We start from the raw sequence: 18,494 nt of genomic DNA on the forward strand, positions 1-18,494 counted from the left end.
TATTCCTCACCACAAATGACCTTTTAGGTCGCTCAGTGTGCCAAGGAAAAAGCAATACACAATGCCAAGGTTTTCTCTGATTTTCTACCAATGACAATAACAATAAATAAGTTCACAATGAGGTCATCAAAAAGAACCCTCCCTTTTTTGTTTTACAGAGATGGCTTATGAACTATATCTGCTCCAAACAGGCAGTCCTATCCAGCAAGTTTGCACCATGCTGTGAACTGCCAGAGCCATTCCGAGGGGAATGCATTATCACCTCAGAAAATGATGACACACCTGACCTTTCACCCCTGCCACTCAGCAGGTTTACAGAAGATCCGTTTATATGCAAACAAACCCCTGCCAAGCAAGATGACTCCCTGCAAGAGTAATATGGCTTTTTGTAAAAGATCTTAATAATGGGGCATTGTATTTTTGGATTCTTTGGGAAAGGTTGCAAATTTGAATAACGGCAGAGGCTAACCAATGACGTGAGTGAATGGTTAAATGGCCAAGAGGAGATACTTTGTGGAGTCTAAGGTGGCAGCTACTATTTGGCTGCAGCTGCTTATTGCCATGTGGGAATGTTGGCTTTGGGTGGTTGGGTCAACTGCATTTTGAAGGAAGCCGAAAGTCTCTTAATTTTTAAATGTTGACACCTAATGTAGGAATTTAAAAAAAAACATGTGAATGTCAAGTGTGTGCAAGCTTTGCTGCAAGTATCTTTGAGGCATCATTAAGTAAGAGCTTCAACTTGGCCACCTTGTCTATTCTAATTAATTGAATACCTACTATTGAGGTCATGGTGTGGCATTTCAAGATTAAAGAGATGGAGTACTAACATCTGTGGTGTCCATTCAGAAGTGCAAATTAATTTGGGCATAGGGCAAACTGATTTCAATGTACAGTATTAAGACAACATTGAATGAAAAAAAAAAAAGCACAACCTAAAAGTTAAGAGTGTTGTTTATTCGGAGGACAATCTTAGGACTTCAGGGGACATCATCTCAAATAACCCTAAGAAAACTCTTCCAAGAAGGTGAAGAGAAGAGCCAGGATGTGTAGGAGTTTTGCAACAAAGGGCAGGTAGTCTGAACGTCAAAAGATTATTGTTAATTAAAGAAAACAGCTATCTCAAGTTAAAGAATTTAGAGTTTTTCTATGTACGGGAAATTGCAAGAGTTTTGGGCTCACTGAAATCAATCCTTTGGTCTGCACCTCAAATCTCTGGGGCCAGTGTCCTGTATCTTTCCATCCTGAGTGTGCCTTAGGATTCATCAGTGGGAGTGGCTGCAGTCTGATGGCTGCTAGATGGTAGGTGTTCTTTATTTTGCCACCTGAGTTCCCTCAGGGCTCACAGGCTCACCACTGACGGTGGCTGCAATTGCTGATGATGGTGACATCATTTATTTACAGAATGGCAGGCATTGAAATGTTGCTGTGTGATTGAAATATTTCCAGAGTCACTTTCTGAAGAATTATTTGCAGCAACTCAATTGCAACAAAGCGTAAGAATTGGAATTTTCTTCATAGAAAGACTTGTAGAATGACTTTAGCTACATTTCTGAAAATTACATTTGACACTGGTTTAATGAAAGCAAATATCACTACCTGAACTCACTTATCTCTAAACTTGCATTTGGTACTGAAAATGTAGATAGGCACAACTGCCTAGTGGAAAGCACATTCGACTATGAGTTGGAGACCTGAGTGCCTGGCTAGCTTGGTCCTGCATCAGTGTTGAAATGCAGTTCAGGAGTTCCCGTTGTGGTCCAGTGGAAACGAATCCAACTAGGAGCTGTGAGGTTGCGGGTTCGATCCCTGCTCTTGCTCAGTGGGTTAAGGATCCAGTGTTGCTATGAGCTGTGGTGTAGGATGTAGACATGGCTTGGATCTGGCATTGCCGTGGCTGTGGTGTAGGCTGGTGGCTACAGCTCTGATTAGACCCCTAGGCTGGGAACCTCCATATGCCTCAGGTGTGGCCCTAAAAAGAAAAAAAAAATAATGCAGTTTGAGACCTCTTAATTTTCCAGGCTTTTGGATTCCAACTGTACATGAGGCAGTTGGCTAAGATCACTTCAAAGCTCCCCCCTGTGATTTTATGATTCCTTTAAGAATATTCTAGAGTTCACATTTCTGTTTCTTGTGACCCAGAAGAATGTGTAGATTATAAACAAATCATACTTGAAGGTTTCTGTGGTGAACACAGGAAGATGGTGATTGAATGCCAAGGCAGCATCAGCACTTTCTTATAAAAAATTGTAATACTTCTAAAATCTTGCCCCAAAGATCATAGAGAAAAATGTTCTCACTCAAACACTTGAAATGAATTTCCAGTAAGAGTTAAATAGAGATCCCGAGCCATGAAGTAAAGCTTATCAGGATGTTTTAGGTCCAAGTTTGGGACTTGTCACTCACTACTGTGTGACTTTGGGATAATCACATAATTTTATTGACTTGGTTTCAAAATATAGCCAATAAAACTTCCCTGGAAGCCTCTCAAGATTTTCAAATACCTTAAAGTCAGTTAGAGTACTGAATATATTTTGTAGTTGTAGTGGCTTTTGAAAGAAAACTCGTTCATTCTCTACTATGTTTCACATGGATACAGGTTTCTTTATGAATATTCAAGAAGACACCCAGAGTTGGCTGTTCCAGTGATTTTAAGAGTGGATACAGTGTATCAAAACTTACTGGGAAAATGCTGTAAATTAGAAAATCCTCTGGAATGCTACAGCCATGGGGTAAATTGCTTTTTTTTTTTTTTTTAAATCTATGCCTCATAAGTGATTACAAACATAGAGAAAAGTCCAGTACTACTCATAGTGCCATACTTTTGTAAGATGATTATGTGTGTTCTTTCTAATTCCTGGCACTACGCAAGAATTATGATTTCCATCTAAACCAAGGACCATATTGTCATACAGTAGCGATTCTCTGTGTGAGTCACTGCCTCATAGCTTCTGTATTCTATGAAACTTTCTCTGTTGGCACAGTAGCAGGTAGCATGAAAGCATAGCATATTAGAGCGGGGGGGGGGGGGTTTGACTATTTCCATGGAGCAGGCCTGGAAACTGTGCCAATCTCAGGTCAGAAATCATATGGTTACATGCAGCAGCTCCTGTTGTGCCCTTGACATGGCTAAAGCAGATGGCCTTGCCAATCTCTGACCAGACAATCTGTTAGCTACGGATTATCAGGGAGTCAGACTGTTCTGGATTTTGTTATTCTTATCAATGGCTTTCATATCCACAAAGAGGTAGGGATGGAGGCCATGGGTGTTTCCTGTATCTGGGCTCAAGCAGGTAGACCCAGCATCTTTCTGTTCTGGAGAGAAGGCTAAATGAAGGTGACTTGGTCTTCTCTCAGCATCCTTTCACAGCATCCCCTATAGACCTCTACAGTAATCATCATGATAATGTCCCTTAGAGGAGCATGGATGTTTAGGGTTTATAACCAGGGTCTTTTTTGATCCTCATGACAGCTTGGTAAGATAGATGCTGGTGGAAGTACTAATTACATTTCTCCATGAGAATATTGAGTTTCAGAAGGTTCAAGTGTCTTGCCCAATGTCAGGCAAGCAGTAAGGATGATGAGGCTCAGAGTTAAGTCCAGGCAAACAGTTTGCAAATCTGGTAAAATTTTTACTATGACAAACACTGCTTATTAGGATGAGGTGGCCTGGGTCTGATTACTTAAGATGATAACCAGTCCTCTTACCAAAGAGCTAAGTCTGCAAGGTCACTTGCATCTTCCCACAGGAATTTTATTTGCACTGGTCAAGAACTCTTTGAATTTGCCTTTAGCTCTAAAAATTCCATGTGATTCATTTCAGTGTGTATTTGTGGAGTGCTTTACTGTGTTCAAGTCTGGTATGTTTTTATTAAACCATGACTTCTTAATATATATCTATATTTCTATTCCTTATCTGTAGCTCTATACCTGTACTGTTATATAAGAATGCTGCATTTTAAAAAAATAACGAATATGCACACATACACATTCTGATCAATTGAATTTAGATCTGTACACTACTTTTAAGGAACTCTTTCTGGCTTGATGAATAATTTGTTTTATGCTTGCAATATGCCATTTGCGCCCACAAATGAGTTCATATCACAGAAAACTGAATATTCATCTAGATGTCTCACTTTTTTCTCCACAAAATACAGTCATTCCTGTTTTAGCAAAATGCGTTTTTTTGTTTGTTTGTTTGTTTTGTTTTTAATATTTCCAAACTCACTAAGTAAATGAAACCCTGGGATTAGGAAAACCGTGACAATAAGCTATTACAGAAGATGGTTTTGCAATCTTACCTCAAGATATATTGTTGCAACGATAGAGAAACACTGATTATCTTTATTTTTTTCAGGAGGAGATATTCCAAAGAGTGGTTCATGACAGCCATGAGCGTGTAAAAAATCTGTGTGATTTACGTGAGAAATTAGGAGATCGTAGCTTCCATGACAGGTATGCTTCCAAGACATGGTCCCGATTTATGCTTATGAGTGAGTTTTTGTTAACTCCTGTTGCTGAGAGTTGCTAAGAGTTTACATTCAACCTTAAAGTCTCAGAGGCCAAGGGAAAACTCAGTACAGAATTAACCTAGCTATCTCTAAGTTGATAAGATAGTTAACTTTTCACATAACCTTGGGTGTTTTTACATGGCTTTTTAGGCCCGTGTCCAAGACTCCAATCAATGCCCAGAGGTTAGGGGGCCAGCAGACCCTGGCTGCCCTTCTGCAATCTCATAGGAACCCTCTACCTCCCACCTGGACATTTAGTTTGAGGATGTGCCTGCAATTTGGAGTCAAGGCCTCAACAGAGATCTAATCTAGGGTTTCTTTGTCAGTTTGAAGTCAGGTCAATATAGCAAATACAATATTTTCACTATCAAGAGCAGAGCTAAATGGACACCTTAGTTGTTTGCCAGAGGGAGTGTGTACAACTCTGTGTGCTGAGAGCCTGGGAAATCCCATGGTATTTCAAAGATTAAGATATCAAAGAACAAAAGCCAATTTTTCAGTAATCCCTAAGATCTTACCATAATAGTCTATTTAGAAGCAGAGTATTGGGGAAAACTTCAGTTTGGACTAGTGTCCCATAATATTGAGCTTAAATTAAATGTCCAGAATAAAGGATCCAGAAAAATTATTGTTTCAGAGAGAATATTTGACTTATTTTCTTTTATATTGCGTTTAGTGGTTGATGTCTAATTTAGGGATTAGACCTGTGGCCCTCAAACTTTAGCCTGCAGCAAAATGACCTGGAACACTTGTTAAAACACAACCCACCTCTAAAGTTTCTGATGCAGCAAATCTGGGATGGGGCATGAGGACTTTTATTTCAAACAAGTACCCAAGGATTCTAACACTGCCAGTCCAGGGGTCATGCTTTAAGAAGTACTGGATTAGGTTTCCTATTTCATTGAATGTTATAGCTAAATTCTTCCCCTAACTCTATTATAATATTTTTGCAATAAACGATTCTGATATTTGGTAGTCCTTAAATCCAATTCTGTAAAGTCTTTCTCATTAAAATCTTTCTCTAGAAGTTCCTGCTGTGGCTCAGTGGGTTAAGAATCTGACTGCACTGGCTCAGACTGCTTCCTTTGCATGGGTTGAATCCCCAGCCCTGGGGCAGTGGGTTAAAAGGATCCAGCATTGCTGCAGCTGTGGCATGGTTCTCAGCTGTGGCTCAGATTCAATTGCTAGAACTTCCACATGGCACGAATGTGGCCACAAAATTAAAAAAAAAAACAACAAAACGCACTGTCCTCTGAATCCCTTGATTCCCACAACCACCACTCTTCTAGTTCAGGCCAGCACCATCTCTCACTTGGATTATTGGTCTTGTCTTTCCTTCCCTCACTTGGCCTCTTGCCCACCTCCAACCCAGTCTTCATACAGCTACAATAATTATCTTAAAAGCAACGTAAATCTGCTTCTGGACTTGAGCTTTTTTTCCTCTCCTCTCTCCAATTCCCAATCCCCCAATCAAGACTGTAAAATCACACACAATAACTTTCCAAAAGCTCCCCTCCCACTTTCACCCCCCTTCACCTAGCTCATTTTCAGTGATTGTCAGATCTCAGCTCACCTGTCACCTCTTTTGAGAGCCCTACCTGACCTCTGTGAGGAGGGGGTTAGATGCCATGCTGTGTGCAGCTACAGAGCTCGTCACTCCTCTCATTACCGTGAGTGTATTCGTCTATCTCCCCCATTAGGGTGCAAGCCCATGAGAGCTGGAACTGTTCCCTGATCGTTGCTGTAGCTCCTATTCCTACATATTGTAGACAAACAATAAATGATTTAGTAATATATGCTGTGCATGTATTTATTTCAGAAGCTGTTTCACTGAGTCTGATTTTGCAGCCATCCAAATTAGCTATCAATAGTATCCTTGATAAGTAGAAAAAAAGATGGCTTGGATTGGAGCAATATTGAGGTGGAAAGAGAATTCCAGGCATATTGAATAAGACATTGGGCCACTGGAACCAGAACTAAAAGGGTAGACTTCAATCAATCTGATAACTTGCTCACCCTCAATCAGAGACAATATCAGATGTGAGGAAGACTTTGAAGAATTCTTTGTTTGGGGCACATAGCCATTGCCAGGAGTAAGAGGAAATTATTCTTTCAGGCTCATAGTGCTTTATACAAAGAAAGCCCCACAGCTATCTACTCAAGAGTTGGTTGTATTCACGAAGAACATGGCAGCTGCTGCCTCCAAATGTTGTCCACTGAATGATGAGCTACAGCTCGCTTGCATGGAGGACTCGGTAAGCACATTAGCAGCTACATGTTTGCTTGTTGTTTAAGTTCTGAACTCTCGGCCTCAGCAACCAAGCTCATGTTGGTGAACACATCTATGAATTGTCAATGGAACCAGATCATTCTGTTATCAGAAGAATCTTTTTAGGTCAGTTCATGCCAGTTGTCTTTGATCAGCAACAGGAGTAAGACCATCACTTTGCAAAACCTGGGGATGTCTTTCCAATGACATGAATAGTTGAGTCTAATAACTAGGCTATCCTTCATCCTGAATCAACTTACATGGGAAGTTGAATTAAGATGTGGGTATTCTTGGAGTTCCCATCATGGCTCAGTGGTTAACGAATCTGACTAGGAACCATGAGGTTGTGGGTTCAATCCCTGGCCTTGCTCAGTGGGTTAGGGATCCGGTGTTGCCATGAGCTGTGGTATAGGTTGCAGACACGGCTCAGATCTCTCATTGCTGTGGTTCTGGTGTAGGCTGGCAGCTACAGCTCCAATTTGACCCCTAGCCTGAGAACCTCCATATACCATGGGAGTGGCCCTAGAAATGGCAAAAAGCCAAAAAAAAAAAAAAAAAGATGTGGGTATTTTTACAGATAGACTCAAAGGGTCAAATTAGCAGTTGTGTTCACTTGAGGCTTGGTTTTAATTTGATGGAGCATAGGAAACTCCTGCCTCAAATCAACGTTGGCCTAAAAACTGGATTGGGGAGGAACGGGGAGGTGGGTTCAAAGGGGATGAGGATGACACCTGGAGGATGACAGGAAGAAGGAGGATAAGGCTGAGAACCAGGCTTCGCCTGACACTCTTGCTCTTCTGCAGACAGTGAAACCCAGGCTGAATTCTCAGAAACTGGAATTCAAGAATACTTTTCTCTGCACAAATATTAATAATAATGACCACACACCTTATGTCTCTTATCTTAATTCTCTTCTGGGAAAGGCAAAGCTAATGCTTGGAGCTTTATGCAGAAGACACGAGACAGAGCCTATCAATGCTGGCGTGGGTCACTGCTGTGACGACTCATATGCCTTCCGGAAGCCTTGCTTTGATGATCTTCAAGTCGATGGAACTTACATTTCTCCACCTTTATCCTGTGACAAAGTCATCAACCTTAAAGAGGACTTGTGCAAAGCTCAAGAGCAGGAATTCCAAACTGAGAAGCAAAGGTAAGGATCTTTGTTTAGCATGTTTCTTAATTTAACAAGGGAACAAGTATGGAGATCTGTAAAGTGGGTGCATAGACAAGTATTACATAATCAATGCAATAGCTAAATGTCATATCAGAGGTCAGATGAGACTATTCTGCACTTTAAAGCAACCTGTTTTATTGTAGGTAGGCTTAATTTAAAAGCTCGTTTTGTTGTTGTTGTTGTTGTTGTTGTTGTTGAATAGAAATATATTTGTCACTTCCAACCAAATTTCTACATTTGAAGCTACAAAGAAAAATATTTACTAAGGGTAGATCCCTTTTAGTTGACTGTCATCTGAAGGTGAGGTAGCGTGGTTACACTTTTAATCTGCAGAAGGCACTCCAGGGGACGGTGAAGGGGAATGATGTACAATGCTTTCCAAACTTGGGCATGACCATGGAAATTCATATAATTATATATACACGCATAGATCATATATATATATAGTACATGTGAAAACATTGTAAATTAGAACATTTTATGACTATAAGTTATTACTTTATAAAGTGCTATTCTGATTTGGGTGCTGTTATGTATACTGAATCCTATTGGTCAGAAATGTTGCCAGTAGAATACAATCTCTTTACCCTTGAACAGGGTTTCCCAACGTGTGTTCTATGTATAAAGGGTTTCTGAATGAAGCTGGCAGTAGACTTCAATCCCCCGCTCTTTTCTACTCATGCATTCACAGCATCTATTAGAATATCTCATCCTTCCACTCTGCTGTCCACTCTCTTGCCCTCCCACTGCTGCAGTCACAGTCCAATCTTTTTCTCCCTCATCTTTTCCTCGTATGATATATATGTTAGTGTTTGCTGTGTAACAGATCACACCAAATTGTAGTGGCTTTACAGAGCATCCATTAGTGCTCATGTGTCTGTGTGTTGATTTGATGAGTTTGTGGGCCTGGGTCAGCCTCAGCCACTTTCAGCTGGGCTTGCCCCAGTCTGTGGTCAGCTATTGGGTCAGTTGCTCGGTCAGCTGGGAGCTGGTTGGCCCAGGAAGCCTTATCTCTGAGGCATGTGGTCTTCTGTTCTTGGGCAGGTGATCCCAGACCTCTTTATATGGCAACTGGGAGGAAGGCGATGTGTGGAACTATGCAATGTCAGTTCTGCTGTAAGGAGGGTCATAGGGTGGGCCCAGCTTAAAGGGATGTAGACATAGACTTCCTTTCTGAGAAGTAAACATTTGGAAAGTGACAGTGTAAAGGGCACAGATACAAGAAAGGTAGGCAGTGGGTCCATTTTTATAATCAATCTGCCCCATGTGGATCATTAAATGTAGTTGTTGAAACTATAGAAGACGATGGAAGTCAAGATAATGGTGGAGAGCAGGGCAATTAATGGGGTCCGAAATCATCAAAAATGAGGGGACATCACCAGGCTTCCCATATGTGGCATAAATAAAGAGGGATGAGGATGTCAGTGTTTGATGGCAAGTACCCCCAAAGAGCTATGGCATTTAAAAGAGGATAAAGGAGAGATAGGCAGGGAGCGGTAAAAGGGAACTAGGTGCTAAGGTAAGTGGCGACTGAACAAAATAAACTCCTCTTGCGGGGTCTTGGGGATGCTGTGTCTTCTGGGGAGCCTCATGTTTTCATATAGAGCAAGAAATGGTTCAGAAAAGAGGCTGTGGATATAGGGCAGTGTTTTTTTTTTTTAAATAATTCAGTGAATTTTATTGTATTTATAGTTGTACAACCATCATAACCTCATTGTAGCACATTTCCATCCCCAAGCCCCAGAATAGGGGTGTTTTCTGATGGGAAAGCCTCAAGGTACAAAGAGGATGAGTTAGGGAGGGCAAGGCAAGCGGGAGATGGGTCTGATTAGGGATGTGGAAATATCACTATGATGACAGATAGTCCAAGAGACTGGGCTTCTGACTGGGAGTGAGGTGACTAAAGCATGACAGGCTTGGCCTTGGAAGTTGCACATACTGGACACACAACGTTAGGGCAGCTGGTCTTGTCCTTGGACCCTGAGAGCATAAGGTGATTAGGATCTCACAAGTGATTGGCTTTTTCCCCCTGTTCTCCCTATCACGCCCACATGGGAGGATTTTATGGAACACCTACTGTCAGGTCTTAGGAAAGATTCTATTTATTTGCTGCTGCAAACAGAGAAATGACTTTCTTAGTGTCTTCAGTCACCCACCTCTTCACCCCAAACCAATCCTGAGCCTAGAGGTCAGATATTCCCATGGCCCAGGCGTTCTCCCTTGGCATGAATGCTGCTGATGGTGGATATGATGCTAGGGCCCCCACGTGGAATTGACCAAAGGTGACTATCCTAAGAGAAACCAAGGGGTGAAATTCTGGTTACCCTGAATCAATACGATGCATTGAAAACAATCCATCTCCTGGCAGTGGGGCAACTCCTTTACAGTGGCTACTCACCCTTCCTGCTCTCCTCATATGCCCTGATCCTGTCCTCAGGAGAAAGCAGACCCTGGTCCTCAGAGTTCCTTCTCCCTCAAGATCATTCGTGGTGGCTTAGTTCTAATTAATTTATTTGCTCTAAGATATGCTGTAGTAGGGCCTAGATAGGATTAGTCCAACAATATCATCTTGCCAAGTGAGGCAAAGTTTTTTGGGAATAAAGATATTCTCATGGTCAGAAAGCATGAAGTTGTTACTTGTTCTGTTTTATGGCAGTAAAATTCACAAGCCAGCTGACCCCTGATGTCCTTTCTTCAGCTCCCAAGGTGAGCTGATCGCCAGCTAGACCTCACAACATCCCAGTGGGCATCCAAAGACCACTGTAACACCCAGTTCTCCATTCTTTCTTCAGCCGAGGCTTGGTGTGAGAATATCACGAGGAAGAAGTCTGCTTTACTTCTGGAGTTCAGGCTTTGCTTTCTCTGGTGGAAATTCTCTGGCACCCTTTATGCATGTCATCTCACCAAATCCTTACTGCAGATTCAGGAGGTAGCTAATATTACTACTCTATTTTAATTGTGAGGAAACTGAGGCTGAACAGGCAAGGAAAACTGGTAAGAGAGCTTGCAAAAAGTAAACAAGTTGTTGAGCTGGAATTTGCACCCAAGTTACCTGGCTCAAAGTACATATGCATAACTATCAACATGCAGCTGTTAGTGTGCCCTAAACAGGGGGTAATATTGCTGGTTATAATTTTTAAAACATGAAACTCTTCATATAAGGGCTAGATAATAAAAAGTGTGAAATATTAGGAAGCATCCCTGTCCTGGTGAATTCACCGTGTTTTCTGTGTGAAGAAAGCAGTAGCATAGAGACAGCTAGTGTAGAAACTTCTGGAATGTTCTGGGGGATACATATTGGAAGTCAAAGGTCAGTCTAGACAAAACCCTCCAACTTCCTGGGATAGTGGTAGGGGATCTCTCCATGGCTTTCACCCCTATATAGTTCTGGCTAACCATCATAGTACACACACACACACACACACACACACAGACAGAGAGAGAGAGAGAGAGAGAGAGACAAGAGAAGGGGCTCCTGGCGGAGAAAGACGAAATTCAGCAGGAATATAAAGAGAAGGCAGAAATGAAGTCAGGGAATAAGATAGAGAAAATAAAAAGAAAATGGAAATTTAAAGTAAAAAGAATTTACCATCCATCGAAGAAAAAAGCTGAGTTAAGATTGAAGATAGTATATTCAGACTAGAATGTGCTTTACATGATGAAATAGTGAATAAAGGTAATGAAAATAAAGGATTAATGTCAGAAATGAAACACTGAGGACAATTTGATGGCATTAGGATCAAAAATGGGATCTATTTAGAAGGTAAATCAAACATTTTAAAACTAAAAGAATAAATAGAGTTAGGGGAAATATTTTGAAATAGCAGGCAGAGAGAGCAGGGTGGGGTGGGAGGAAGTGAACAGGAGAGGCAAAACCACTGCCAGCAGATCACGAGGATGTGACAGGTTGTTGCTGTGGCAGGAAGGTCTCCTTCCAAATGGCTTAGCGTCCCCAGTTGCAGAGGAGGCGGCTTCTATATGGAGTGCCACGGAGGGGTAACCTGACATACTGATACCCCTGCTGTAAATCTCTTTCCCAGACCTGCCTTCGCCTAATGAGACCCTCTACCCCCATTACTTATCCCATCACGATGGGAGTGTTTTTCCTTGTTAAATAAGCAGCTGCTGCCCGATCTGGAAACTCAGCAGTCATAATTGTCTGCCCTCTACTGGTCGCTTATGGGAAGTGCATCCAGAAACCAGCGGACCCAGCAAGGCCGAGGAGAGCAGAATAGCTCAAGTGACTGAGGCGTAGGTGGGAGAGCGGAGAGGAATGTTCTGGGGTGAGACTAAAGGGGTTGGAGGGGACCAAGCCTTGAAAACACTTGGAATCCTAATGCTTGTGAGGAAAGAGAAGAAGGGTCTATATGAGGGAGGCTTTCTACCTCCTCTGTTAGGTTTCTCTATCGTTGTTAACTCTACAGCTCTCAGCCTCAGGGAAATTATAAACATGCTTATCAGTTATTTGCTGAACGAATAAATGAATACATAGGAGAGAAGCTGTGACAATGTGGGACTCAGGGAGAAAGGAGATCATAGTTGGAAGCCATCAATAATTTGAAATGTAAGCGAGTTGCAAGCTGTGCTATTATAATTATTCATTATCTTTGCCATAAGATAACGAAATAATTAATAAAATTATTCAGATTATCTTTGCCACTGTTCATTGAGTGCCTTCATTGTGCCAGTTACTATACCCAGCCCTTTAATATAGTATTGTTTTTGGTCCTTACGAAAACCTTGAGATGTAGGTGTTCAAATTTTCTTTCTTTCTTCCTTTCTTTTTTTTTTTTTTTTTGTCTTTTTGTTTTTTTAGGTCCGCATCCATGGCATATGGAGGTTCCCAGGCTAGGGGTCCAATCGGAGCTGTAGCTGCTGGCCTATGCCAGAGCCACAGCAACACCAGATCTGAGCCGCATCTGCAAACTACACCACAGCTCATGGCAATGCTGGATCCTTAACCCACTGAGCGAGCCAGGGATTGAATCTGCATCGTCATAGATGCCAATCATTCATTTCTGCTAAGCCACCATGGGAACTCCTCCTGGAATATTATTTTGTTTAATAGAGTAATAAACATCAGGCTATAATTTTGAATGTTCAAAGTGATTGAAACAGCAATGTCTATATATAGTTGCGGGGGAAATTTATTCTGTGAAGGAAATCTGAAAAGATTGTCAAACCACTGAAGTTCTAAATTAGAGTATTGGTTTTATTGTTAATAACATCTAAGAAGTCCTCAAACTTCCAGGTGTGTTACACTCGTAATATTCATTGGGAAGTTAGTTGTTTAGAATCAATATCATATATAACAAAATGTTATAGGAAAAGCTAATTTACTTTATAACCTATTAACCATCCAATGCAATGAAAATGTACCCTAGTAATAATCACATAAAGATAATTAAATTTATATAATAATTATCTGATGAGATATTCTTGATATGTTGACTAAAACGTGAAGATGGAGATGGTCATTGTGAAAACTATGAAGACATCAGAGCATTTTCAGGGCCTTTAAACTGAAGAGTGAGAGCTATACACAGGTATGAGTGGTGTGCACACTCAGGGAGTGTCTGTATTTTCACTCATTTTTTCTTTCTTTCTTTCTCTCTCTCTTTTTTTTTTTTTTTTTTTTTTTTTTTTTTGCTTTTTAGGGCCACATGTGCAGCATATGGAAGTTCCCAGGCTAGGGGTCGAATCAGAGCTGTAGCTGCTGGCCTATGCCACAGCCACAGAAACACAGGATCCGAGCCACATCTGTGAACTACACCGAGGCTCAAGGCAATGCTGGATCCCCAACCCACTGAACGAGGCCAAGGATCGAACCTGCGTCTCATGGATACCAGTCGGGTTTGTTACCGCTGAGTCATGACGGGAGCTCCCTTTACCACTCATTTTTGATTCAGGTTCCTCAGCCACCTTGTGAAACAGAAACCACATGCAGCTGAGATGAAGTTCCAGTCAATTATTGTGGATTTTGCTCATCTGGTGGAGAGGTGCTGCCAAGCAGAGAAAAGTGAAATGTGTTTCCAAAAAGAGGTACCCATGTTTCCTTGTCTGTTCTCTTAGCTCTCTTAGGGCTTATTAAAGTAAAAAAAAAAAATCATTTCTCTATTCCAATCATAAATGAATGAGGAGACAATCAGAGTCTAGGTGGACTGGAGTAACTGACTATAGTTGTGCTTAAGATATGTTGATACTTATGTCCCTTTGGAGGAAGTAGGCATGTTGGACATAAATAGAGACGAACTGAGATGTTTAGGACTGGGGATGGGAGGAAGAAGGAGGAGTTACAGACCTTGATCATTGTAGAGATGTGGTGTCCTTGGAAATACAGGGAATTTCTGAAGAAATAACAGTTTAAAGACCTGTCTGGGCAAATGGGAGCTTTGTTCTAGAAATTTCTGAAGGCACAATCAGAAAGAGTCACCAAATGTAGTTTGGGGCTTAGTTAGGAAACAAGGTGAAAAGGATTTCATTTTCTCAGTGGCAGATCATTAGACTAGCAGTTGAAAAATAGAAGAAAAATGACTAGGAAAAAAAAGTTTATCTGTGCAGACACGCCACATTGATTACCAGGAGATTGTTTTCTGTAATTAATCTAATTGCGTATCGTTAATAAGCAAATGATTTTTCATAAGATGATAAAGTTGTGTGACTTAAATTTCTAAACTTATGTGACATAAATGTCATGGTAATCCCACCATCAGTCCGTGGCACAGAAAATTCATGTAAATTCATGGAGGGACCTGGGATGGACCACTCTCTCAGGACATGACTTGAAAAGCAGAAACTTGCATGCAGTAGGTAATTGCATCTGAGTAGAGGAATGCAAGTGGTTAAAAAAATAAAATGAAGCAGCCCTTAAAGTCAAAAAACATGCTGGGCCTAGGTAGAACTGGGGTTTAGAAATGGCCCAGGAAAACGTTTTCATAGATAACAATTTCCATGAGCGCCTTAATTGCCTTTGGTGGCTCTTTTCTACTTTTTCAGCCAAACTGTACACATGTATGTATGTATGTATGTATTTAGCTTTTTAGGGCCACACTTGCCGCATATGGAAGTTCCCAGCTAGGGGTCGAATCAGAGCCACAGCCACAGCAACATGGGATCCGAGCCACATCTGCAGCCTGTACCAGAACTTGTTAGAAATAAAAATTACCAGACCCAACCCTGGATCTATTGAATCAGAACCCCTGTGGTGGAAAACACTGTTTTTGTTTTAATAAGTCTTCCAAGTGATGCTGATACAGGAAAATTTTATTTCAAACAAGCTTATGGCAACATCAGATCCCCAACCTACTGAGCGAGGCCACGGATTGACCCTGCATCCTCATGGATCCTAGTCGGATTCATTTCCACTGAGTCACGCGACGGGAACTCCAATGTGCTTATGCTAAAACTTATATAACTACAGTGTAGTCAAAGGTAGCAAAACTACAGTCCTCTAGCTACCAGCTCCACTCTCTGTTCATGTAAATAGGTTGTGTTGGCACACAGCCCTGCCCATTTATTTATGTGTCATCTATGGCTACTTTTTGCCATAACAGAATTGAAGAACTGTGACAGACTGTATGAACTGCAAAGCCCCAAATATTTGGTATCTGGCCATTTACAAAAAAGCTTTGCTGACTCTCAGACTAGCTGATACGAAAAATGAAGATAGTCATCTATACGAGGGTCCATTTATTTATTATAAAGCCTTTTTACTTTCGATAAACATTCAGAAAACACAGCTCTACCTGAGTAACAACCCCATATCTACGAGATAAACAGTTTTGCCTGTGCCTGAGAATTCCTGAGGGAGTTTCCTTGAAGTATTCTTGTTCTTGAGTGGATACTTCTTACTTGAACACTTTCATCAATAGAGAGATTTCTGTGTGTTTTTTCCCACACTTTTGGCCCAACAGCAATCTTCCACTTAATAATTGAAACACACACATGGTTTCTGCTTCCCTCCTTTTAAGATTTCCCTAAAGAAGAAAGAAGGAGCTCTCTGAAGAATATATTGTGTTAATGAAAATGTTAATTAAAATTAGTGTTTTCAGATTAAAATGCTTATTATATGTAATTATGTATCATCGCTGAAGTTTGATCACGTTTACCTTTGTATAATTTTCCTAAGGTGGTGCTTCTGAAATTTTCCTGTATCAGCATCACGTGGAAGACTTATTAAAACAAAATCAGTGTTTTCCACCACAGGGGTTCTGAGTCAATAGATCTAGGTTGGGGTCTGGTAATTTTTCTTTCTTTTTTTGTCTTTTTTTTTTGCCATTTCTTGGGCCGCTCCCGTGGCATATGGGAGGTTCCCAGGCTAGGGGTCTAATTGGAGCTGTAGCCACTGGCCTACACCACAGCCACAGCAATGCGGGATCCGAGCCGCGTCTGCGACCTACACCACAGCTCACAGCAACGCCGGATCGTTAACCCACTGAGCAAGGGCAGGGATCGAACCCTCAATCTCATGGTTCCTAGTCGGATTCGTTAACCACTGCACCACGACGGGAACTCCCGGTAATTTTTATTTCTAACAAGTTCTGATGCTGAGGCTTCTGGCTTGGAGACCACTTTAAGAACCATTTTCCTAAGGCAAAATAGATAATCCTAAACAGTTGCCGCTACTCTCCCAATCATTTTTCTATATCTAACTCTTTTTTTTTGGCTTTTTGCCTTTTCTAGGGCCACTCCCGCAGCATATGGAGGTTCCCAGGCTAGGGGTCCAATTGGAAATGTAGCCGCCAGTCAACGCCACAGCCACAACAACCGCTAGATCCGAGCTGTGTCTGAGACCAACACCACAGCTCACGGCAAGGCCAGATCCTCAACTCACTGAGCAAGGCCAGGAATCAAACCTGCAACCCCACGGTTCCCAGTTGGATTCGTTAACCACTGAGCCACAACGGGAACTGCCCCCATATTTAACTCTCAATGAGAAGGTAGAACCAAGGACAGTAACAAAAATAAGGAAACAATTGAAAAATAACTTATTTATGAAAGAAAGTAAAAGAATTTAGGGTCATCAAATATATAGGTAAAACTGGAACATTAAAAAAATACCTAATATTATATAGAATAGGCTTAGTAAAAAATATAGGAATATATGTTGGAATATTTTGGAATCTTATCAAGAATTGGTGTCTTTGTGCGTCTATGTTTGTGGAAAAAATCTGGGTTTGACTGTGGTACAAAAAAATTATACCTAGTGGCTTTGGGAATCTCCATGGAACCAAGATCCCAGAGATAAAGAAGCTCAGCCAATTAGCGTCTGTAGATGTTTCAAGTCAGGCTAACTGCTCCAGGGACCTACAGACATTTTCTTTGTTTTCTCTTCTGAGGTTAGAATAGTCAAGTATGTGAACCCTTCTCCATGTTTAAAGAGAAAGTGGGCAGGTTTGAAGATTGCCTTTCTAGCTATGGCTATTGGAAAGATAAAACACTTTTAGGCAAGATGGAAGATATATTTTGAGAAGTAAACCAGAATGCAGGAATATTCTAAAGGAAAAAAAGTGAACCAAAGTTAATGTTGGAATGTTGGTAAGAGTAAGAATGAAATAAAAAGGAGTTCCTGCTGTGGCAGAAGAGGATCAGCAGTTTCTCTGGAACACTGGGACACAAGTTTGATCCGCAGTCCAGCTCAGTGGGTTAAGGATCTGGTGTTGCCTCAGCTGTGGCATAGGTTACAACTGTGCCTGGGGTCTGATCTCTGGCCCGGGAACTCCATACACCACAGGGCAGCCAAAAAAATTCTCTCCTCCAGGTCAGTGGGGAAATGATAATTATAGCCTGAGATACTTATCTATTAACCAACGGAATATAACATGGAAAAAAGTTAACAAGAATTAGCAGAAATCTGGGCAGGTTGACATGGTAGTTTGAAAATAATACATTAAATTTAACAATAAAAAAGCAAAGTTCTGCTTTTAGATCACTTAATGCAAACTCTTGTGAAAAGACCTGCTGGTTTAAATAGCCTAGGTTGTACAACTTGTTGGATCTTCTGCCAAAGCTACTGTGACCCTGGGATGCGTTTCTGAATTAAAAACAACCATCAGATTAAACAACGTCATATCTCAGTCATATGTCTCAGGTCATTTCGGCATACTGTGCTTAGTTTCTTAGAATGCATTACACAATTTTGAAAATTATATAAGCAATACATGAACATGGCAAAAGTTCAAACAAGTGAGTGGAGTACATTTCCCATTCCCAAAAGGTAAACAATTTTGGTTCTTTTGTACTTCTAGTGATTACCATCATTATTTTAATGGTTTATTAAAGTGCTATTGTCACTCAAAGAATATAGTGTACTTCAGCTAACTTCAACAATGCTACCCACAGACTCTTTCTCAGTTTTTTTTTAAGGTAAAGTGTTTTTAGTTATTTTATTGGTTATTACATTCTATTTCTTTGTCCTTCTACTTCAGTCAGCATCTAGTGACTTTCCAAAATATAATTAATACATCTAAACTTTGATTTCTCTGCCAGCTTTTCTTTTTAAAGTTATACCATTACTTCTACACTGTCTAGGTTTATTCAT

The 18,494-nt window shown here is 40.9% G+C and overlaps 1 protein-coding gene across 9 annotated transcripts in view; it reads left to right on the forward strand.

Moving 5' to 3' along the window:
* Positions 1-18,494, forward strand: part of LOC102166306 (alpha-fetoprotein-like) — a 41,622-nt gene that overhangs the window by 16,050 nt on the left and 7,078 nt on the right. For 8 of the 9 annotated variants that reach the window (XM_005666743.2, XM_021101426.1, XM_005666745.3 and 5 more), the window contains 6 exons: positions 159-373; positions 2,597-2,729; positions 4,358-4,455; positions 6,628-6,766; positions 7,704-7,930; positions 13,864-13,996. In XM_005666743.2, coding sequence (XP_005666800.1) covers positions 159-373; positions 2,597-2,729; positions 4,358-4,455; positions 6,628-6,766; positions 7,704-7,930; positions 13,864-13,996 — 945 coding nt within the window. Of the gene's footprint in view, positions 1-158; positions 374-2,596; positions 2,730-4,357; positions 4,456-6,627; positions 6,767-7,703; positions 7,931-13,611; positions 13,997-18,494 lie in introns of those variants that run through there. The other variant, XM_021101424.1, reaches the window with a different exon arrangement.

This window comes from Sus scrofa, chromosome 8 (assembly GCF_000003025.6).
Source record: "Sus scrofa isolate TJ Tabasco breed Duroc chromosome 8, Sscrofa11.1, whole genome shotgun sequence".
Taxonomy (NCBI): domain Eukaryota; kingdom Metazoa; phylum Chordata; class Mammalia; order Artiodactyla; family Suidae; genus Sus; species Sus scrofa.